This window comes from Canis lupus, chromosome X (genome assembly GCF_003254725.2).
Source record: "Canis lupus dingo isolate Sandy chromosome X, ASM325472v2, whole genome shotgun sequence".
Classification (NCBI taxonomy): Eukaryota; Metazoa; Chordata; class Mammalia; order Carnivora; family Canidae; genus Canis; species Canis lupus.
This window is the reverse complement of record NC_064281.1, coordinates 31,352,372-31,375,098: the sequence shown is the minus strand read 5'-3', so window position 1 is coordinate 31,375,098 and position 22,727 is coordinate 31,352,372. Positions and strand designations below refer to the sequence as shown.

The 22,727-nt window shown below is 37.5% G+C and overlaps 1 protein-coding gene across 3 annotated transcripts in view; it reads right to left on the bottom strand.

Annotated features, from left to right (window-relative positions):
• Positions 1-22,727, bottom strand: part of CFAP47 (cilia and flagella associated protein 47) — a 509,395-nt gene that overhangs the window by 33,498 nt on the left and 453,170 nt on the right. For all 3 annotated transcript variants that reach the window (XM_025439582.3, XM_025439599.3, XM_025439591.3), the window contains 2 exons: positions 14,826-14,997; positions 11,730-11,891 (listed from right to left, as the gene is read on the bottom strand). In XM_025439582.3, coding sequence (XP_025295367.3) covers positions 11,730-11,891; positions 14,826-14,997 — 334 coding nt within the window. The remainder of the gene's footprint in view (positions 1-11,729; positions 11,892-14,825; positions 14,998-22,727) is intronic.

Here is a 22,727-nt window from a genome sequence, read left to right as displayed (position 1 = left end):
AAGTATATATAAATTGTCAAGTAAGATTATTTTGTGATGAGAAGAACAATGAGTAGAATTTAGAAATGTGGAGAGGATATGAAGGGCATTTTAGAAGCAGACAGAAACTGAAGAAAGGTGAGGAGTAACGGATAAGACACTCTGAGAATTGTGATATTTTTTTCCTTAAGACTGAGGCAGAAGATCTGTTTTAGGCAGTGGAAAGAAGAAATAGGAAAGGTCAGAATGAGCTAGGACCATGAAGAACATGCATAATTTAGATGCAACTTTGGGTAAGCAACAGGAAACTATCAAATGCTTTTGACAAGGGGAGTTACATGTTAATAACATTGTTTTTGTTTTTTTTAAAGATTTTATTTATTTATTCATGAGAGACACAGAGAAGCTGAGACACAGGCAGAGGGAGAAGCAGGCTCCATGCAAAGAGCCTGATGTGGGACTTGATCCTGGGTCCCCAAGGATCACACCCTGGGCTGCAGGTGGCACTAAACTGCTGCGCCACCGGGGCTGCCCAATAGCATTGTTTTAAGGAGATTGGTTTTACTGCAATATATAAAGTAAGTTGGAATGAAAGGCCTACAGACAGAGAATCTAATGAGACAATTTCAATTGCTCAAACATAAAGGAAAAACCATCTGAACTATTACTGAGCTAAAATATATATAAGCAAAGGGAAACAACATTGAGTATAATCAAAAAATACAATTTGGGGAGCTTATTTCCAACTGTTTTTTTTTTTTTTTTGCCAATATTGCATTTGAGAAAATATTGGTTATGATAAAATCAGTTGAAACTATTTCACTAGTCCTGAAAAACTTTCTGAGTGCACTTAATATATCTACATGTAAACAAAAATATCTAATAATTTGAAATATCTTTGGAAGTTGTAGAATAAGACTACCCAACTTCAAGACTTACTATAAAGCTACAGTAATCAAGACAGTGTGGTATTGGCCAAAGAACACGCAAATAGATCAGTGGAATAGAACAGAGGGCCTAGAAATACACATACATATATCGATCAGTCAACCGATCTTTGACAAAAGAGCAGAAGCAATACAATGAAGCAAAGAGTCTCTTCAACAAATGGTGCTGGAACAACTGCACATCTGCATGCAAGGAAACAAAAAAGAATCTAGACACATACTTTATACTCATACAAAAGTTAACTCAAAATGGATTATAAACCTAAATGCAAAACACAAAACTATGTAGTAGAAGATAGCATAAGAGAAAACCTAGATGACTTTTGGTATGGTGATGCCTTAGATATAACAGCAAAGACACAATTCATGAAAGAAAAATCGGTTAGTTGGACGCTGTTAACAGTAAAAACTTCTCTGTGATGAACAGTATCAAGAGAATTAGAACACAAGCTACAGACTGGGAGAAAGTATTTGTAAAAGACACATTGATAATGGACTATTATGCATTATATGGAGAGAACTCTTAAAATTCAACAATAAAAAACCCCAAGCAGCCCAATTTAAGTGAGCTGAAGACCTTATCACATTCCTCACCAAAGGAGATATGCAGATGTCAAGTAAGCATTTGAAAAGATGTATTGTGTACCGTATGTTATTAGGCAATGCAAACTAAAACTACAATGAGATACTGCTACACTTATTTTAAAATGGCCAAAATCCAGAACACTAACAGAATCACATGCTGATGAGGATATAGAGCAACAGAAACTGTCATTCACAATTGGTGAGAATACAAAATGGCACAGCCACTTAGGAAGACAGTTGGGGGGGGGGGCGGAACAAGATGGCGGAGGAGTAGGGTCTTCACCTCACCTGTCCCCACCAACTTACACGGATAACTTTCAAATCATTCTGAAAACCTACGAATTTGGCTAAGATTTAAAGAGAGAACAGCTGGAATGCTACAGAGAGAAGAGTTTGCGCTTTTAACAAGGTAGGAAGACAGAAAAATAATAAATAAATAAATAAATAAATAAATAAATAAATATCCAGTGGGGGAGGGGCCCCACGAGGAGCCGGGCTAAGGGGGGCGGTGAGAGCCTCCAGGACAGGAGAGCCCAGTCCGGGAGGAGCAGAAACTTTACCAACCTTCCGGGAAGGAAAGGCGCTCAGGGAACTCGGGCAGGACCCCAAGAGGGGCAGTGGAGCCCCCAGGTTCCCGGGGTCACTAACAGGAGGTGCGCCCAGGGGAGAGAGCCCCACACCCCGCGGGCAGAGCACGGTAAAGGCTTCGAGCCGTCCGGCGTGGTGTCGGGGAGAAGCCAGTGGGTCAGGCAGCAGCTCAGCGCGGAGGGGGCTGTGCGGCCCTGGGAGCGTGATTCCAGCAGCGCAGGCCCCGGATCCCAGGGCGCCGGGGACACAGCCCGGGATCCGACGTTCCCCTCAGACAGGCTGAGGCGGGGAGGGCCCAGGACAGCGAGGACGCTCCTGCCTCCGAAGGCCCCAAGCTGTGCAGATCAGCGCCTCCTGCCTCCGGAGCGCCCAGGCCAGTGCCGACTGAGAGACTGCGGTAGTTACTGTGGGAGCTGACTCTAGGGCTGGGGAGCTGGCCACCGCCTGTGTGGTTGTTCCTCCTGGTGTCACCTCCTGCCTTGGACCGAGTAGGGCCCCAGGGAACAGAGTCCTCACTGGGTCAACAGCTCCCACTGAGCCATGTACCTGGCAGGGGGCGGGGCAGCTCCCCCAGGTGCACACACCTGAGAATCAGCACAGCACCCTCTCCCCCAGAAGACCAGCTGCAAGGACAGGGGAAGAGCAAGTTTTTGACCAAGCAGCGCTGGAAAGCTCCAGGGGAAGTCGAGGGATTTACAGTATATAGAACCAGAGGATACCCCTCTTGTTTTTTTTGTTTTTGTTTTTGTTTTCTGTTCCTTTTTTTTTTTTTTTTTTTGTCTGTTCGATTACAATTCAATGTCAGAAAGCCAATTCAGAAGCACAATTATAAAGCTACTGGTGGTCCTGGAAAAGAGCATAAAAGATTCAAGAGACTTCATGACTGCAGAATTTAGACCTAATCAGGCTGAAATTAAAAATCAATTAAATGAGATGCAATCCAAACTGGAGGTCCTAACAATGAGGATTAATGAGGTAGAAGAATGAGTGAGTTGACATAGAAGACAATTTGATGGCAAGCAATGAAGCTGAGGAAAAAATAGAAAAACAATTAAAAGACCATGAGGAAATGTTAAGGGAAATAAATGACAGCCTCAGAAGGAAAAAATTCTACATTTAATTGGGGTTCCAGAGGGTGCCAAAAGGGACAGAGGACCAGAAAGTATATTTGAATGAATCATAGCTGAGAACTTCCCTAACTTGGGGAGGGAAACACCCATTCAGATCAAGGAGATAGAAATCCCCCCTCTAAAATCAATAAAAACCGTTCAACATCTTGACATTTAATCGTGAAACTTGCAAATTCCAAAGATAAAGGGAAGATCTTTAATGCAGAAAGAGACAAGAGATCCCTAACTTATATGGGGAGAAGTATTAGATTAACAGCAGACCTCTCCACAGAGACCTGGCAGGCCAGAAAGGGCTGGCAGGATATATTCAGGGTCCTAAATGAGAAGAACCTGCAGCCAAGAATACTCTATCCAGCAAGGCTCTCATTCAGAATAGAAGGAGAGATAAAGAGTTTCCAACATAGGCACAAACTGAAAGAATATGTGACCACCAAGCCAGCTCTGCAAGAAATATTAAGGGGCACTCTGTAAAAGAAACAGGAAGTCCAAGGAAACAATCCACAGAAACAGGGACTGAATAGGTATCATGATGACACTAAATTCATATCTTTCAATAGTAACTCTGAACGTGAATGGGCTTAACGATCCCATCAAAAGATGCAGGGTTTCAGACTGGATAAAAAAGCAAGACCCATCAATTTTCTGTTTACAAGAGACTCTTTATAGACCTAAGGACACCTACTGCCTGAAAATGAAAGGTTGGAGAACCATTTACCACTCAAATGGTCCTCAAAAGAAAGCAGTGGTAGCCATCCTCATATCAGATAAATTAAAGTTTACCCCAAAGACTGTAGTAAGAGATGAAGAGGGACACTATATCATACTTAAAGGATCTATCCAACAAGAGTACCTAACAATCATGAATATTTATGCCCCTAAAGTGGGAGCTGCCAAGTATATCAATCAATTAATAACAAAAGTTATGACATACTTAGATATGGGAGACTACTGGGAGACTTCCACATGGCACTTTCTGTAAATGACAGATCTTCTAAGCACAACATCTCCAAAGAAATAAGAGCTTTAAATGATACACTGGACCAGATGGATTTCACAGATATTTACAGAACTTTACATCCAAACACAACTGAATACACATTCTTCTCAAGTGCACATGGAACTTTCTCCAGAATAGACCATATACTGGGTCACAAATCAGGTCTTAACAGATACCAAAAGATTGGGATTGTCCCCTGCATATTTTCAGACCATAATGTTTTGTAACTAGAACTAAATCACAAGAAGAAATTTGGAAGATATTCAAACACGTGGAGGTAAAAGACCATCCTGCTAAAAGACGAAAAGGTCAACTAGGAAACTAGAGAAGAATTAAAAAGATTCATGGAAAATAATGAGAATGAAGATACAACCATTCAAAATCTTTGGGATACAGCAAAAGCAGTCTTGAGAGGGAAATATATTGCAATACGAGCATTACTCAAAGAACTGGAAAAAAACTCAAATATTCAAGCTAACCTTGCACCTAAAGGAACTGGAGAAAGAACAGCAAATAAAACCTACACCCAGCAGAAGAAGAGAGTTAATAAAGATTTAAGCAGAACTCAATGAAATAGAGACCAGAAGAACTGTAGATCAACAAAAACAGGAGTTGGTTCTTTGAAAGAATTAGTAAGACAGATCAACTTCTAGCCAGCCTTATTAAAAACAAAAGAGAAAAGACTCAAATTAATAAAATCACGAATGAAAAAGGAGAGATCACCACCAATACCAAGGAAATACAAACGATTTTAAAAACATATTATGAGCAGCTATACGCCAGTAAATTAGGCAATCTAGAAGAAATGGACGCATTTCTGGAAAACCACAAACTACCAAAACTGGAACAGGAAGAAATAGAAAACCTGAACAGGCCAATAATCAGGGAAGAAATTGAAGCAGTCATCAAAAACCTCCCAAGACACAAAAGTCCAGGGCCAGATGACTTCCCAGGGGAATTCTTTTTTTTTTTTTCCCCCCAGGGGAATTCTATCAAACGTTTAAAGAAGAAACCATACCTATTCTACTAAAGCTGTTCCAAAAGATAGAAAGAGATGGAGTACTTCCAAATTCGTTCTATGAGGCCAGCATCACCTTAATTCCAAAACCAGACAAAGACCCCACCAAAAATGAGAATTATAGACCAATATCCCTGATGAACACAGATGCAAAAATTCTCAACAAGATACTGGCCAATAGAATCCAACAGTACATTACAAAGATTATTCACCATGACCAAGTGGGATTTATCCCTGGGAGGCAAGGCTGGCTCAACACTCATAAAGCAATCAGTATGATAGATCATATCAACAAGAGAATAAACAGAACCATATGATCCTCTCAATAGATGCAGAGAAAGCATTTGACAAAATACAGCATCCATTCCTTTTTTTTTTTTTTTTTACAGCATCCATTCCTGATCAAAACTCTTCAGAGTGTAGGGATAGAGGGAACATTCCTCAGCATCTTAAAAGCCATCTACAAAAAGCCCACAGCAAATATCATTCTCAATGGGGAAACACTGGGAGCCTTTCTACTAAGATCAGGAACACGACAGGGATGTCCACTCTTACCACTGCTATTCAACATAGTACTAGAAGTCCTAGCCTCAGCAATCAGGCAACAAAAAGAAATAAAAGGCATTCAAACTGGCAAAGAAGAAGTTAAACTCTCTCTCTTTGCAGATGACATAATACTGTACATAGAAAACCCAAAGACTCCACCCCAAGATTGCTAAACTCATACAGCAATTCAGCAGTGTGGCAGGATACAAAATCAATGCCCAGAAACCAGTGGCATTTCTATACATTAACAATGAGACCGAAGAGAGAGAAATTAAGGAGTCAATCCCATTTACAATTGCACCCAAAAGCATAAGATACCTAGGAATAAACCTAACCAAAGAGGTATCGGATCTATACCCTAAAAACTACAGAACACTTCTGAAGGAAATGGAGGAAGACACAAAGAGATGGAAAAATATTCCATGCTCATGGATTGGCGGAATTAATATTGTGAAAATGTCAATGTTACCCAGGGCAATTTACACATTTAATGCAATCCCTAACAAAATACCATGGACTTTCTTCAGAGAGTTGGAACAAATTATTTTAAGATTTGTGTGGAATCAGAAAAGACCCCGAATAGCCAGGGGAATATTAAAAAAGAAAACCATAGCTGGGGGCATCACAATGCCAGATTTCAGGTTGTACTACAAAGCTGTGGTCATCAAGACAGTGTGGTACTGGCACAAAAACAGACACATAGATCAATGGAACAGAATAGAGAACCCAGAAATGGGCCCTCAACTCTATGGTCAACTAATATTCAACAAAGCAAGAAAGACTATCCATTGGAAAAAAGACAGTCTCTTCAATCAATGGTGCTGGGAAAATTGGACTGCCACATGCAAAAGAATGAAACTAGACCATTCTCTTACAGCAGACAAAGATAAACTCAAAATGGATGAAAGGTCTAAATGTGAGCCAAGAATCCATCAAAATCCTAGAGGAGAACACAGGCAACACCCTTTTTGAACTCGGCCACAGCAACTTCTTGTAAGATACATCTATGAAAGCAAAAATGCACTATTGGGACTTCATCAAGATAAAAAGCTTCTGCACAGCAAAAGAAACAGTCAACAAAACTAAAAGACAACCTACAGAATGGGAGAAGATATTTGCAAAAGACGTATCCGATAAAGGGCTAGTGTCCAAGATCTTATAAAGAACTTATTAAACTCAACAGCAAAGAAGCAAACAATCCAATCATGAAATGAGCAAAAGACATGAACAGAAATCTCACAGAGGAAGACATAGACATGGCCAACAAGCACATGAGAAAATGCTCCGCATCACTTGCCATCAGGGAAATACAAATCAAAACCACAATGAGATCCCACCTCACACCAGTGAGAATGGGGAAAATTAACAAGACAGGAAACAACAAATGTTGGAGAGGATGGGGAGAAAAGGGAACCCTCCTACACTGTTGGTGGGAATGTGAACTGGTGCAGCCCCTCTGGAAAACTGTGTGAAGGTTCCTCAAAGAGTTAAAAATAGAACTGTCCTATGACCCAGTAATTGCACTACTGGGGATTTACCCCAAAGATACAGATGCAGTGAAACCACAGGACAACTGCACCCCGATGTTTCTAGCAGCAATGTCCACAATAGCCAAACTGTGGAAGGAGCCTTGGTGTCCATCGAAAAATGAATGGATAAAGAAGCTGTGGTCTATGTATACAATGGAGTATTCCTCAGCCATTAGAAATGACAAATATCCACCATTTGCTTCCATGTGGATGGAACCGGAGGGTATTATGCTGAGTGAAGTAAGTGAATCAGAGAAGGACAAACATTATATGGTCTCATTCATTTGGGGAATATAAAAAATAGTGAAAGGGAATAAAGGGGAAAGGAGATAAAATGAATGGGAAATATTAAAGAGGGTAACAGAACATGAGAGACACCTAACTCTGGGAAACGAACATGGGGTAGTGGAAAGGGAGGTGGGCGGGGGTTTGGGGTGACTGGATGATGGGCACCCAGGGGGGCACTTGATGGGATGAGCACTGGGCGATATGCTATATGTTGGCAAATTGAACTCCAATAAAAAATAATTAAAAAAATAAATAAATTGCAAAAAGAAAGGAAGAAGATAGTTTGGCAATTTCTTATAAAACTAAACATACCCTCATCATAAGATCTGGCATCATGCTCCTGGGTGTTTACCCCAAAGACTTGAAAACTTATATCCACAGTAAAACCTATACCCAGATGTTTGCAGCAGTTTCGTTCACAATTGCCAAAACGTTGAAGCAACCAAGACATCCTTCATCAGGTGAATGGGTAAATAAGCTGTGGTACATCCGGACAGTGGATTACTCAATGCTAAAAAAATGAGCTACCAAGCCATGAAAAAACTTGGATAAACCTTACATGCATATGTCTAAGCAAAAGAAGCCAGTCTGAAAAGCCTACATACTATATGATTCCAATTATTGAACATTCTGAAAAAGGCAAAACTAGTAGACTAGGTTTCCCGGGGTGGGAGAGAGTTAAATAGGGAGAGCACTGAGGAATTTTTTAGTGCAGTGAAAATACTCTGTATATTATAATGATGTATATATGCCATTGTTCTTTCCAAATTAATAGAATGTATAACACTAACCTAAGGGAACTATGGACTTTGGGTGATTATGATGATAAATGTAGCCCCATCCTTGGTAAAAAATGTACCATTCCAGTGAGTGAAGTGAAGTTGACTATCAGAAAGGCTATGCATAGAGTTGGGGCAGGAGGTATATGAGAAATCTCTGCACCTTCTTCTCAATTCTGTCATAAACCTAACACTGTTTAAAAATAGTTTAAAAAATACTACATATTGGGCAATTTTATTTATATGAAATATCCAGAAAATGCAAGATTATAGAGACATAAAGCAAATCACTGGTTGCCTGAGACTGGGGGTGGGAGCAGGGGTTGAGTGCAAAGGGGGTTGAGAGATATTTGGAAGGAAATGGAAGAGTTCTAAACCTAGAATGTGGTTATGATTGCAAATTCTATAATTTTTCAAAGAAATTATTAAGATGTATACTTACAATGAAATTTTACGGCATGTTCATTATATCTCAAAAACAGGTGTAAAATGTGTTTTACATGTGAGATTAGTAAAAGTATTGTGGTCATGCTGCCTATGTTATCACAAGTATAACTAGGGTAGCTATGGTGGAACAAATAATAACAAAGAAAATAGAATCAATATAGGTTACCCAGTCATCTCTAACTAGTTAAACCACTTCATAACTCCAAACCATTAAAGTTTACTGAAAAATATTCCATCTATCTTTAAATTTTTTTCTAGATATGTCTTCTTTGGCAAGGGAAATAAAAGCAAATAAACTATTGGGATTACATCAAAATAAACAGCTTCTGCCCAAAAAAGAAACAATCAACAAAACTAAAAGACAACCCACTGAATGGGAGACGGTATTTACAAATGACATATCTAATAAAGGGTTCGTATCCAAAATGTATAAAGAACTGATACAACTCAACACTCAAGAAACAGATAATCCAATTAGAAAATGGACAGAAGTCATGAGCATACATATCTCCAAAGAAGACATACAGATGGCCAAAAGACACATGAGAAGATGTTCGACATCACTGTCATCAGTGGAATGCAAATCAAAGCCACAATGAGATACTAATTCATGGTTGTGAGAATGGCTAAAATTAACAACACAGGAAACAATGGGTATTGATGAGGATGTGGAGAAAGGAGAAACCTCTTGTGCTGTTGGTGGGAATGCAAGCTGGTTTAGCCACACTGGAAAACACTACAGAGGTCCCTCAAAAAGCTAAAAATAAGGTATGCCTGGGTGGCTCAGTTGGTTAATCATCTAACTCTTGGTTTCAGCTCAGGTCATGATCTCAGGGTTATAAAATGAAGCCCCCTGGCAGGTTCTGCATTCAGTGTGGAGTCTGCTGGAGATTCTCTCCCTTTCCTGCTTTCTCCCTCTTTGCCCCTCTTCCCACTTATATGCATGGAGGCTCTCTCTCTCTAACATAAATAAATAAAGCCTTTTAAAAAAAATTTAGAAATAAAACTACCCTATGATCCAGCAATTGCAGTACTAAGTATTTACTGAAAAGAGACAAAAATACTGATTCAAAGAGATACATGCACCTGCATGTTTATAGCAGCATTATCAGCAATGGAAAGAGCCCAAATATCCATTTACTAATGAATGGATAAAGAAGAGGTGGTAAAAGTATACAAAGGAATATTACTCAGCCATCAAAAAGAATGAAATCTTGCCATCTGCAACGATGTGGATAGAGCTCGAGAGAATTATGCTAAGTGAAATAAGTCAGAGAAGGCCAAATATCATACGATCTCACTTCCATGTGGAATTTAAGAAACAAAACAGATGAACATGGGGGGAAAAGAGAGGCAAACCAGGAAACAGACTCTTAACTATACAGAAAAAACAGAGGGTCACTGGAGGGGAGATGGGTGGGGGGATGAATGAAATAGGTGATGGGGATTAAGGAGGGCACTTGTGATGAGCATCAGCTACTGTATGGAGATAATGAACCACTGTATTACACACCTGAAACTAATATTACACTGTATGTTGACTAACTGGAATTTAACAAAAACTTGAAGAAAAAAACACAATGAGATATCACCTCACACTTGTCAGAATAGCTAAAATCAAAAGCACAAAAAACAACAAGTGCTGGTGAGAGTGTGGAGGAAAAGGAACCCTTGTGTACAGTTGGTGGGAATGTAAACTGGTGTAGCCACTGTGGAAGAGAGCATAGAGCTTCCTCAAAAAATTAAAAATAGAACTACCCTATGATCAACTAATCTCATTATTGAGTATTTACCCAAGAATACAAAAACACTAATCTGAAAAGATATATGTAGCCCAAATATACATTTATTTTTTCTTGCAGCATTTTTTTTTACAATAGCCAAATTATGGAAGCAGCCCAAGTATCTATTGATAGATAAATGGATAAAGAAGTGGTAAAAATACACACACACACATACACACAATAGAATATTATTCAGCCATAAAAAAGCACAAAATTTTGCCATTTGCAGTAGCAAGGATGGAGGGAGAGAGTACAATGCTAAATGAAATAAGTCAGAGAAAGACAAACACCATATGATTTTACTCCCAGGTGGGATTTAAGAAACAAAACAAATGAAAAGGGAAAAAAATAAAGAGAGATGAACGAAGAAACAGACTCTTAATTATAGATAACAAACTGATGATTACCAGAGGGGAGGTGGGGGGATGGGTGAAATAGGTGAAAGGGATCAAGAGTACACTTATTATGATTAGCACCGAATGATGTATAGAATTGTTGATCATTATATTGCACGCCCAAAATTAATATAACACTGTATGTTAACTATACTGGAATTGAAAATAAAAACTTAAGGTGAGTGGGCTATAAAAATACATTAATAACATCCTTTGAAAAACAGAGGAGTGCCTGCGGGGCTCAGTCAGTTAAGCATCTGACTCTTGGTGTCAGCTCAGGTCATGATCTCAGCGTCCTGAGATCAAGTCCTTCATTGGACTCTGCACTCAGTACAGAGTCTGCTTAAAATTCTCTCTCTCTCTCTCTCTCTCTCTCTCCGTCTGCCCCTCCCAATACTCATGTGCTCTCTTTCTCTCTCTCAAATAAATTAAATAAATAAATAAATAAAACCTTAAAAAAATAGAACTATTATCCTAAATTTCAGCATCTACTAACTTTTGTTACCTGTTTTCTTGGTCCTCACTTTGTAGACTCTATTTTTCTAATTTTTATTGAAAAATTATGAAATATATAAAGCTTTCATTCATAGAAGCAATATTCCTCTGGCTTCACAGCAAAAGAGGACATAATAGAATTTTCCATCTTAAATTTTGTTTCTCAATTCAGCATAAATTACATTTACAAAACCTGTTACATACTTTTGCTAGATATATTACCTTGTCTGACTTGTCATTCTGAAGTCAACAACTGCTTCCTTAAATAAACCAATGCCTTCAATATCAATGACATCATCCACATCAGGCTCAGTTGCAACCAACATTATGGGAAACTTCCAAATCCCATCTGTTATGCACTCAATTTTCAGTGTAATTTGTGTCCTTAAATATAAAAAGAGATTACAGAGGATACTAAAGGAAAACAAGCAAAAAGAGAATACAATATAGCAGATCAACATCCATGCAGAAAACGTTAGCAAACCTTGTGATGTTGGTAAAAAGGCTGGGACTTAAATGCAGGTGACCGTTAATTACATTTTAGGAATAATTTTTAGGTCTTTCGTTATATTATCAATCTCCTTGTGAGATAAATATATTGTAGCACATCTGATCTACTCTCTAGTTATTTACTAAGAACCAGTAGAATATGCAGAATTGACTGCAAATTTTCTGTAACCAGCACAGAATATGATAATATTTAAGAATCCAAGGTGAGGTCAGTGAAGGGAACCAGGTGTTATACAAATAGGTCTGTATGGAAATTTTGTTCAAAAGGAAACATTGTGAGGAGGTTTTTTTCAATTCTTGCTTCATGTAGAAAAATTATATTTTCTGTGAATACTTACAAAGCTCATAAAATTAACTTAAAGATTTTTAAAAATTAAATTGCAATTTTAATTTAAATTATTTAAATTATTTGATTATTTTATTTTTATTTTTTAAAATTTTTATTTATTTATTCATAGAGATGCAGAGAGAGAGAGAGGCAGAGGGAGAAGCAGGCTCCATGCAGGGAGCCCGATGTGGGACTCGATCCAGGGTCTCCAGGATCACACCCTGGGCTGCAGGCGGCGCTAAACCGCTGTGCCACCGGGGCTGCCCTTATTTGATTATTTTAAATTATTTTACTTTCTTCACTTATCTAGGTAAAACATAGCTTAGGTATAATTATTTTCTTGTTGTTTTTCATAATTTAGAGCTGTTGGTTTTATTTTGTTTTTTCTCATTTAACTGTATATCTTCCAGCAAATCACCTCAAATAAATAAGGAAGAAGGAATGACAAAAGTAAACGAATATATACATATTTAAACGGAATTCTTAAACTACATCAGAATATCACACAACACACAAAAATTTATGAATCATGCATACAAGTTGTCCTAAATCAGGTTTGCAAACATTCACCAAGAAACTCTAAATCCACAAAATGTTGAATAGGTATAAATTCACATGGTAGTGCTCATATTCACCAAGGAAAACATACTCTCTTTCTGGTTGTTGCTGGTAATTTCTATATCACTAAGTCAACAAAATACAAATCTAAATGTGAAAAAAAAATACTTATGCAATAAACACAGAAAACTATCATAATGAAAAAGAAGATAAATGTTTACAGCATACTATCTTCTTGTAGCTTGGTTTTTATTACTGTTTTCTGAAGATGACCCTCATATGTTTTAGTGATTGAACTACATATTCAAAACCACTTTAAATACTTGCCTGGCTCCATAAAATACATAGTTAAATTACAGAAATAATTAAAAACACAGCTAATACTTTAGCTGTCTTTTCTTTCTTTTTTTTTTTTTTAATTTTATTTATTTACGATAGTCACACAGAGAGAGAGAGAGAGGCAGAGACACAGGCAGAGGGAGAAGTAGGCTCCATGCACCGGGAGCCCGATGTGGGATTCGATCCCGGGTCTCCAGGATCGCGCCCTGGGCCAAAGGCAGGCGCTAAACCGCTGCGCCACCCAGGGATTCCCTTTAGCTGTCTTTTCATTACTAGATTGTATTTTGTACTTTTTTTAAAAAAGGTTTTATACATTTATTTATTTGAGAGAGAGGGAGAGAGAATGAAATCATGAGTAGCAGGGAAAGGCAGAGGGAGAAGCAGACTCCCTTCTGAGCAGGGAGCCAGACTCAGAGCTTCTGGATCCTGGGATCAATACCTGAGGAGGCAAACACTTAACCAACTGAGCCACCCAGGCACCCCCGTATTTTGTACTTTGTGTGTATTGTGGTACTGATCAGTGTCTGCATTAAGACATAAAGAAATCCCTGTTTCAGATGCAACATTTGCATGTGCTAAGTACCAGTTGCCCAACAAGTAAATATAAAGACACTGGATGCGGTTTCCCAGAAGAAAGACATTCAAAGGTCACTATTCTCAGAGATTCCAATATGATCCTCTTAAATCTTACTACAGGATGTGCAATGTTATAGTTTTGGTGATAAAAGCAACTACGAAGTAGAACACAGCTGAGGCATTTTTTAATCATTCGAACTGGTTCTGAGAAGTAGTATCCAGAAACATCATGTTGGGGTGCCTGGGTGGCTCAGCAGGGTAAGTGTCTGACTGGTGATTTTGGTTCAGGTCATGATCTCATGGATCCTGAGATTAAGCCCCTCACTGGGCTCTGTGCTCAGCAGGGAGCCTGCTTGAAAATTCTGTCCCTCTGCCCTCCCCCCATTCTCTCTCTCTCTCTCTCTCTCTCTCTCAAATTTAAAAATCTAAGAGAGGGCAGCCCGGGGCGGGGGTGGGGGTGGGGAGTGGGGCTCAGCGGTTTAGCGCCGCCTTCAGCCCAGGGTGTGATCCTGGAGACCCAGGATTGAGTCCCACTTCCGGCTTCTGCATGGAGCCTGCTTCTTCCTCTGCCTGTGTCTCTGCCTCTCTCTGTGTGTCTCTCATGAATAAATAAATAAAATCTTTAAAAAAAAAATAAATAAAAATCTAAGAGAGAGAGAGAGAAACATCATGTTGCCAATGGACAGCACCAAGGCAGTGGTTTTTGAAAAAAATTTACAGAGTGCACCACTCTTTTGTGAATATTCTACCCTAATGACCTTTGGGAGTTCACAGTTTGTGAAGGATTTCTTAGATTTCTAATCATTTTAACTATTTTTTTTCTTTGTCAGAATACTTTTCAGAGCTTGATAGCTAGAGAGAATCTAGCCCAAAATATTTACCTCAGTAGCATCAAAGTAGTAATACAATCTAAATATAAAAAATGGAAAGAAAAATCAACATTGTTTAAAAGAGTAATAATATGTAGTTTCAAAGAGTCATAATATTATTTAAAGAAAAAAGTTTACCTCAATGGTTTCTTTGGTGCAAACACCACATTGAAGACCAATGTTATCATTTCATCTTTGATGTGATAAATTTTTTTGATCATATATAAAGCTACACAGGATCCCAACTTAGACTTCATAGCTTCAGATTCAAATTGAATTTCATATTCAAATTCACGTTTTAGAGGTATACCTAAGAAAATCAAGATTAAAATGATTTCAACTTAAGTATATATAGATTGAAAAGCAATCACCTGTCAACACTAATCATGCACAGATATTCAGACGGAGGGAGAAGATTTATGTTATTTAAATTGCATTCATAATACCTAGTGCATTACCAGATGTATAATAATACTCAGTAATGTTTTTGTTAAAAGGTTAATAAATAAATTATTGAAGGGATCCCTGGGTGGCGCAGCGGTTTGGCGCCTGCCTTTGGCCCAGGGCGCGATCCTGGAGACCCAGGATCGAATCCCACATCGGGCTTCCGGTGCATGGAGCCTGCTTCTCCCTCTGCCTGTGTCTCTGCCTCTCTCTCTTTCTCTCTCTGTGACTATCATAAATAAATAAAAATAAAAAAAAACAAATGTGTTAAAAAAAAAAAAAATAAATTATTGAATAAAAACATAAATGCAGAAGACAACTCCCACTACCTTAAATCTTTAAAATTTAGATTTATGAAATAAGAAATAGCTAGATGGAAATTAATAATCAATACTTACCATAAAATATAAATAATATGGCATGGTCTATATAATAAATTTATTAAAAGTTTATAGATTTGTAACTTATAAAGAAATATTTGAATTAAGTTTAAAAAATATTAAAACGGCATCCTAATCTATTAGGGCAGAATTTTCAAGTTCTGATATATTTTAATAAAAGAGAGAATTTTTCATGTTTTAGTCTTGGGGTATTACAGACCACCTAGTTAACCATATTTTCTTAACCAGTAGCTTACCAGAAGAAAGTAGTAGCAGGGTTTTGTTGGGTACATGTGAAAAATATCTTAAATCCAGTACTAGCATGTATAAGAGAAGAACAAATATCTATTATATTAACTCTCCACATACGCAAAAGGAGCCCAAATGCCAAATTGAGAAGTTTGTTGCATATGGGTCATGGAAGAGAGGTCAGGAACCCATAACTTGACCTGGTCCACAGCTGAGGTAATTTCTGCAGTCTGTCTCCAGTATATAAAGGTCAACATGATCTTTGGGTTCATAGAACTGATGGCCACCTTTCTTTAAGCAATCCAAGCAGAAAACTGACCACCTTTAAGACGTAGTTGATTATAATATCTGCTGTAGAACTCTGAAAAATAGTATGGCTGTTTCAAGCCCAAGTCACATTTAATGATTATCCAGCAATATCTGGATTAATGTAAAATAACTGGCTGACCCACACTCTTATAAGATCTCTCTCTCTCTCTCTCTCTCTTTTTTCTTACTTTTTCCACATGTAAAAGTATATTTTTCATCTCTGGAATTGCTGATTTTTTATCCTGGTGACAAAATCAGCAATTATTGTTCCTATCAATAACCTGTCTTTGCAATAGCAAAATCAATGTGTCTACATATAATGTGTCTATTTGTTCTAGGGAGATATGGAAATGTTCCATAGGAAGCCATAATCCATACAAAGAAAGAGCATTTAAGAATTTTAGATTGGTTAATGGGAGATGAAATTTCCATTGCATTCAAATAACATAATATTTTTAAAGCAAATACTGTATGTAGTTGAGCTCTGCATCTGTTTCTACTTAATTACTAAAATCTTTATGGGAATGTTTATGTCAGAATGAAGACAAGAAATGAGAAGCTAAATTTAGTTTCAGAAGCATTGAACTCCCTGTGGAGAATCTGTCCTATGGATGTTATAATTGTAATCATAAGAAGATCCATTGCTACAAAATAGAGACACGATTATCAGCTAAGAGATAGGAGGTGAAACAAGTAGAAACAATGTGAATATATTTTTCAAACTACACATATTCCCCTCGTCTGTAACTGGAATATATTGTTCTGAGCCCATAAAGGAGGGGGAAAGAAGAAGGAGAAAGTCACAATAAACTGACATTCTGTATTGTATCTTAAAAGCAATCTGTTAGTCTCTACATTTTATTTGGAAAGTCATATTACCAAGTGAGAAATATGGTTTTTGTTATGCTCCTAATTTGGAGAGAAACTATACAGTATTTTTATGTGGACTGGGTGGATAAGAGTGAAGTCAGTGAGGCCAGTTTAAAATAATTATCTTGATTGTTGGATAAAATTAATCTCTCATGGCAAACATAGCTCATAACTCTAAGAGAATACCAGCACATTTCTAAAACAAAATTTAAATAAATGTAGTTTCCCATAATACACTTTACAATTTCAAAATTACAACCCAACAGCGTTTGGGACTACTGTAACAAAGTTTTCAACATGGAGGGAAAATTCTACTGTTTTTTAGCAAACCCTTAAAAAGGCACTTAAATTCATGAACCTAATAGGATAAATATATATTTATCTTTAATTGTGTTTTAAAGATTTTGTTTATTCATGAGAGACAGAGAAAGAGAGAGAGAGAGAGAGGCAGAGACACAGGCAGAGGGAGAAGCAGGATCCATGCAGGGAGCCCGACATGGGACTCGATCCCGGGTCCTCAGGATCAGGCCCTGGGCTGAAGGCAGTGCTAAACCGCCGAGCCACCCGGGCTGCCCTTTAATTGTGTTTTAACAGTATGTAAAAAGCTTTCCTTGAAATGACAAGTATGGTTTTTCCCTCATGGAGCTGAAGACTGAGAGGCAAGAACTGGCAATAAACTAACAGTAATACCACTAGTTTTTAATTACTGTGATAATTGCTATTATGGAGAAGTAAAGGAGGTTATGAGAGCATCTGTTCTGGGATCCTGGCTGCTAAGGTACTGAGGCAGAAACCAATATACCAAAATTGAAAGGTGATAAAGGTTACCTGGATGAAGAAATTTAAAAAATGCCTCCTAAGCATTGGAGCAGCGTGGGGTATTTTGCCAGAATGGAAACGACCTTAGCCCATTTGAGAAAGAACTCATGGATGGAGCAGAGGAAGTGGCAAGAATTTGTCAAAAGATAAAGTGGACAAAATAGGCAAGACTATACAGGGGACGGTGAGAATTTGGGATTTCTATGAATAACAGGAGCCCACTGAATGTTTTAAATATGTCAGTAACGTGCTCTTTTAATAGCAAATTGAGCAACAGGGGATTGGGAGAGAACTTAAGGAAGTTTCCACAGTAGTTCAGGCCAGGTGATGGCTTGCACCAGGGTGAGAGGAAGATGTAGATTAAGATCAGATAATGCCCTGCTCTGTATAAAGTGGGAGAGACATGAGTAAGCATGACTGGCAACAGAATCACCAGCTTATTGCTTCTGTCCTGTATCCATATCCTTTACATATATACAAAATATTTAATCAAACAGGTTTCAGAGAATTTCAGAGTATGATACCTGTATCTTATCTGTATCCATATCCATATCTATCTATTGTGTCACAAAATAATAATGCCTATAATCATTTGGGTATGTCAGCAGAGTCATTATATTGAACAAAAGGGGCATGTCTCCCATCCGGATAATATCCCTGCATAATTATCATTCAACCTAATGCCTGTATCATAGTGCCAATAAATCATGCAGTGGGAGCTACGTTGGCCAACGGTTCCTGTTATTAAATTTACTAAGGTGAATTTTCTCAGGACAATGACTGAATTTTATTCAATGTGGAGGAACATCAGTCATTTTTTTTTAAAAGAACACCTGACTAAATATAATCAGAAACTAGAATTATAACAAATTCATTATAAAATATGCTTTGAAATTATGTATTATTATAACATATACATTTTAATCTGTAAGAAATACATGTCAAAATAAACCCAACAAAAAGATTTCAATTATGGAGAAATGACTATCAAAGAATAATGAACATTGTATTTCATGTTTTTCCCCTAAATGTCTGTTCTCGCTTCACTAATAATGGGCATGCCCATTTGTTAGAACATCATAATCACATAAGGAATGAATGGAATGCTAGGGACAAATTTGAAACAGATGAAGACAGCAAAGTATTCAAAGAAAACAGAGAAGGCTGGATAAACTCACTAAAGCTATTTTCTTTGAACAAGTAATGAAGAACAAACAACTCTTACTTTTTTTTAAATAAAATTGCAAATCTTTCTGAAGGAAGATTTCATTGACATGTTTTTACTTCACTTTCATAAGGCCATTTAACAGACCAGACATTTTGATTAATTTAATATAACTGCATGTTCCTCTGCTCTGACTACAAGTACAGTAAACTACAAAATGAAAAATTAAAGAAGGTGGCCTCACATCTGATGCTCTTCTTACACATTTTATTTGAAACAAGATACCAAAAAAAAAAAAAGATAAGGGAACTTCTTGCAACATAAATATTTGATCTGAGCTTTCAGCAATTAGCATCCAATTTCAGTCTCTATCTAATATGTAGGCACCATATTTTTGTATTTTCTTTTTCCAGGGATATTCTTCTGTGTACTAATGAGAATACTCACTGAATGACAATGAGAGGACTACGTTTCCATTATAAAACATCATTTGTCAGTAACTGAAGATGGTCACTCTAGTATATAACTGTCACAAAATGCCCCCACTAGAGCTTTGAATGACAATAATGGTAAGATCTAACACTTATGGAACACATACGGAGAACAATAGGCTTTCTAAGGATTCCATGCATTTACATATTTAATCCTCAGAAACAGCCTATGAAGTAGATGCCATTATTATCTCCATGTCACAGTTGAAGAAACTGAGTTTATAGAGAGATAAAAGTAATTTTCCCAAGGCCCTAAAGAGATGAAATAGAAGAACCCAAGGTGTCTGGCTTTATACTTCATAACCTGGGATATGAGGCCAGTCAAGTGGTACAATTGCTGAAAAGATACCGTTAGCAGCAGCTTCTGGAAATATGCTGGACATAACTGGCGCAATGGAATGTGGTGTCCCTCAGGGCAGAGCCCTTGGTCTCTCAAACATTTAGATCCTGGTCAGAAGAAGAGGTGCTAACCAGAAAAATGGAGGAGAGGCAACCAGTGAGATAATAAATAATAAGACTAGTCATGAAAACTAAGAGCAGGAAGTCCTTCAACTGGGTCAAATGTTGAAAGGCTGAGTGAGCTCAGGACAGAAATCTGACCATAGGTTTATACTGGATAAAGGTGACCATCTTGTGAAGGGCAGTCTCGTTAGGACAGTTAGGACAGAAACCTTAACAGAATGAGTTGAGCAAAGAAAGTAAAATGAACAAAAGCAGGGGAAAAGATCAAATCTAGAGGCCAAGGTAGGGTCTTGGAAGGGCCAATGACAGGTTTCCCAGGAGCTGTGAGTGATTACAGACCAAACAGGGCATGAGAGTTTACATATGACGTGCAAACAACATACAGCAAGATGATGGAAATGAGACCAGTGTGACACATAAATTAGCAAATCAGACACACAAAAAGGATAACAGATTAATCAAAGAACAATGGCCTCAAGTTATAGAACATCTGGAAAATAAAAGGAAGAGGCATGAATCTGATATGCAGTTAAACAATAAAACCACCCTCACAGAAAAAATCTCATAGAGATAGTTACTGAACTAATCCTCAGGGAGGCACAAAGAAGGCATAGACCAAGAATTACTTAGGAAGAACAAATACAATTATGGGGGAGATTATGCCCACACAGAATAATTTGTAATTTGTAATTTTAAAGAAGTGACATTGCAAAATACAGTCTAAATATCCACATATAATAATATTCCAGTAGGGCAATACCAATTGATTTAAATACTGCAGCTGCATAAATCCAACACGTTGGACAGATGTTCTTTGAATTCCTTGACAACAGTCTGTGTGTCTTATTAATTTTGGTATCTCTGGGGCTCAGCAAAGTATCTGGCAGCAAAGATGCTCACAAGATTGTTGTTGAATGAAAGAAATATAAAAGTGATCAATCCTGGTTAACTCAATGGTGTATATGAGGAATCAGGGTGGAAGGAGAGCAGAGAGGTCCTGGCATTTTCATTTAATGAGGCTTGGTAAGGTTCTTTGGACTCTTAGGGAAAGATGATGAAGATAAAGGGCAACTGATGGGAAGGAGTGTTGGGGATTCTGATCTCCTGCTTATCATGTCTATATAGAGGGGCCTATTCACTCACAAGAAAGGAAAAGTATAGGAGGAAAAAAGTCTCAGCATCAATCTGCCTCCTCCATCATGACTTGCCATTGGGGGAAAAGCAACATATCTGATCAGTGAATATGGGTGAAGGAATGGAACATGAGTAGATGAGCAGACCTCTTTCTTTCCTAATGTCTTGAATCCAGAATGTGCACTTTCTTTTCCTCCTTCATGTGTAGGTTGTTTGCTCCTGCCAGGAATCTACAACTGGCTAGTCTCGGGTAAATGCACTTCACTTCATTTTGGTGGAAGGTATTAATAAACCCAAATGAATCCATAGTGCCAAGTCACTTTATAATGAATAGAGGTAACATTTTGATCTCCATCTGACCTATTTTGAATCTACTTCTCATTTGGTCACAAACCTGTGTGCAGGAATATAAGGGTTTAATTAGTGATCATGCCTAAAACTGCATCATAGTCCAAGCCAGAGAGTTTTAAAATTTCCACCATAATGGATTTAAGAGACTTTAATTTCCACCATAATGGATTTAAGGGACCAAAGGAAGTACAAACTGGCATGAACAACATGACTCTTTTGAACACTATTTAATGTGTTGGGTATACTATAATTAAATTACACACACAGGGAGAAAAGAGCTGGTTTGTCTTTGCATATACTGAAGACTAAAATAGTATTCAGTCTTCATGGTCAGACTTGTCCTTAAAGAAATAGGTAAGAAGGGAAAGGCAAGCAGGTAGACTTACAGAGTGCAGGCAAGTTGATTACCTCTTTCGAATATGGGCAGAAAAGGAATCAAGTTATTACCAGATGCCTTTAAGGAACCCAGACAAAGGAGAGGTTAATGGATTTATCAAATATTCAGGTACCATAAAGACAGAGAAAAACATTAAGTTTGGGAGGGGACTGAACAAATCTACTTCTATATAGGACATGCTTCAGAACAGAAACATTCACAAATTAAAATGTCTTTAGTCAAAAAATAGATAAACTTCTTAAGTTTGGTGGTATTGAGCACAGAAAAAGCTATTTTAGAGGGAATCACTGGAAGATATAAGCCTGCGAACCTTCCAAATTGTTATTTTCAATATTAAGTATTATTTTTCATCATGAGACGTAATGAAGCAATAAAATAAGAGCCATATCAAAAGCTGTACTTTCTTTTTTTTTTTTTTTTTTTTTTTTAAAAGCTGTACTTTCAAGAGCTATTTTCTTAATTTGCCTTTCAAATGTCCCAAAATGATACTGGCAGCTTCCTTAGAGACCCTGCTTATATAGAAGGAAGTAGACTTTTTTTTTTAGTAATAACATTTAATCAATTTCTATTTTTCAGAATTATAATTTCTTTAGCTTGCAACCTAAAAAAAGGTATAAGTAATTTCATGTAGCAAGAACATATTAAAATGGATACTATGTATAAGCATTTTTTTTTACCTTCCTTCACAATGTCACAGAAACATCAATATTTTGCCTTCAACAGGATAGATTTCAAATAGAAATCAAAGTTTGAACACTCAATTATTAAAACTCACTTAAGCACAGCAGAATGACACACAAAACAATTACTTTAGAAATATACTGGACATTTACTGGGGTACATTTACTAAACGTTGGCTGCTTATTAAAATATGTTCCATTTCAATAAAAAGTGCTTATTTTATTTCTCACTGGATATTGACAGTTGTGTTACACATTTGAACTCTGAGGTTAATCTACACTGATATTT